The sequence below is a fragment of the Arachis ipaensis genome, chromosome B03, assembly GCF_000816755.2.
Source record: "Arachis ipaensis cultivar K30076 chromosome B03, Araip1.1, whole genome shotgun sequence".
NCBI classification, from domain to species: Eukaryota; Viridiplantae; Streptophyta; class Magnoliopsida; order Fabales; family Fabaceae; genus Arachis; species Arachis ipaensis.
The window spans coordinates 364,338-365,699 of record NC_029787.2 but is presented as its reverse complement, the minus strand read 5'-3'; the positions used below and the strand labels follow the sequence as shown (position 1 = coordinate 365,699).

The 1,362-nt window shown below is 20.6% G+C and overlaps 1 protein-coding gene across 2 annotated transcripts in view; it reads right to left on the bottom strand.

The window, feature by feature from the left end:
- LOC107632439 (thiosulfate sulfurtransferase 16, chloroplastic-like) overlaps positions 21-1,362 on the bottom strand; it is a 2,999-nt gene continuing 1,657 nt past the window's right edge. For both annotated transcript variants that reach the window (XM_021117503.1, XM_021117504.1), the window contains 2 exons: positions 1,092-1,145; positions 21-213 (listed from right to left, as the gene is read on the bottom strand). In XM_021117503.1, coding sequence (XP_020973162.1) covers positions 139-213; positions 1,092-1,145 — 129 coding nt within the window. In that variant the 3' untranslated portion in view covers positions 21-138. The remainder of the gene's footprint in view (positions 214-1,091; positions 1,146-1,362) is intronic.

Sequence of the window (1,362 nt, the reverse complement as noted above, 5' to 3'; positions counted from 1 at the left end):
TTAATATTCTAATAACATACTTTAAGTATATACTTTTAAATATTACTGATTAACTACAACAAAAATAATAGAATCGGTTGATTCTCTAATATTTCTCATAAAACATAATAACAAACTTAATTACTCATTTGTGACGTTTTATATTTGTGTTGGAAGTCCATTTTGGGTCCAATCATCATAACCACCAGCCACATCTTTAACTCCACTAAATCCCTGCAACACATAAATTAAAATCTATAAAGATCACCATTTAATAATTAATAATTATTGCTACTCATATAAATTAAATATAGTTTGAATATATATTTTGATGACAAACCCTAAAAGGATATGCCTTACTATATATGCATGAGAGAGCAAACTTGATATATAGTGGCATACTATACAATCAATTGAACTCTTTATGTGTTCAATTCCATAAAAAAAAAGAAGTAAAATTGCATATACAAATCTATTGGCTATATTATGATATCGATAATATTAAGAAGACAAAAAAAAAATAGTCAAAATTTATTTTATTTAATATTTATTAATTGTTATAATAATTAATGAATATTAAATAAGATAAATTTTAATTATTTTTTATTAATTATTTTTAGTTTAATTTTGATACATTAATAATGTAAAATATTTTATACAGTCGTACAATTATATCTATTCTTTTAAATGACCATTCATACAATCAATATAAAAAATATTATTTTTATTGATATAACATTATGTAATTAAATGTATGTATAAAACTATTTTACACTAATAGTTCATCAAAATTAAATTTATTATTTTTTGTTACCAAATATTTTTATTATAACATTGATACTATGAACACATGTATAAGGAACCTAACATGACACGGAGAAATCAACATACTAATTTTAAGGACACATAATAATATTGATAAAGTCAAACGTGTCGACATATAAATGTATTTAAGTATGTTTAAGACTTTAAGTATATCAAAAAACTATTTTTTATTTTTTATTTTTTATTAAGGTATAATTAGATACAAAATAAAAATTCACTATGATCAAACAAGTGTTAAAATATATATAGGAGTTGAAGTTGAGATTGAGTAAGAATGATTAGCTTACAGCATCTAATAAGTCTGTAGCAGCCATCTTAGACCTCTTACCGCTCTTACACCCCTGTCATATTAAATCAACCAGCAAATGTAAGGAATCACATTTTAGTTCATTAGTATTAGTTAATTTTTTTAAAAATATTAATTTTTTTTATTTTTTAAAAGTTTAAAATTTATGATTTATAATTTAGAATTTAAAATTAAAAATTTATTATCTAAGATTTAAATTTAAGATAAATAAAATAATTTAAAAAATTAGCTTTCTAGTATTATTACTCTAA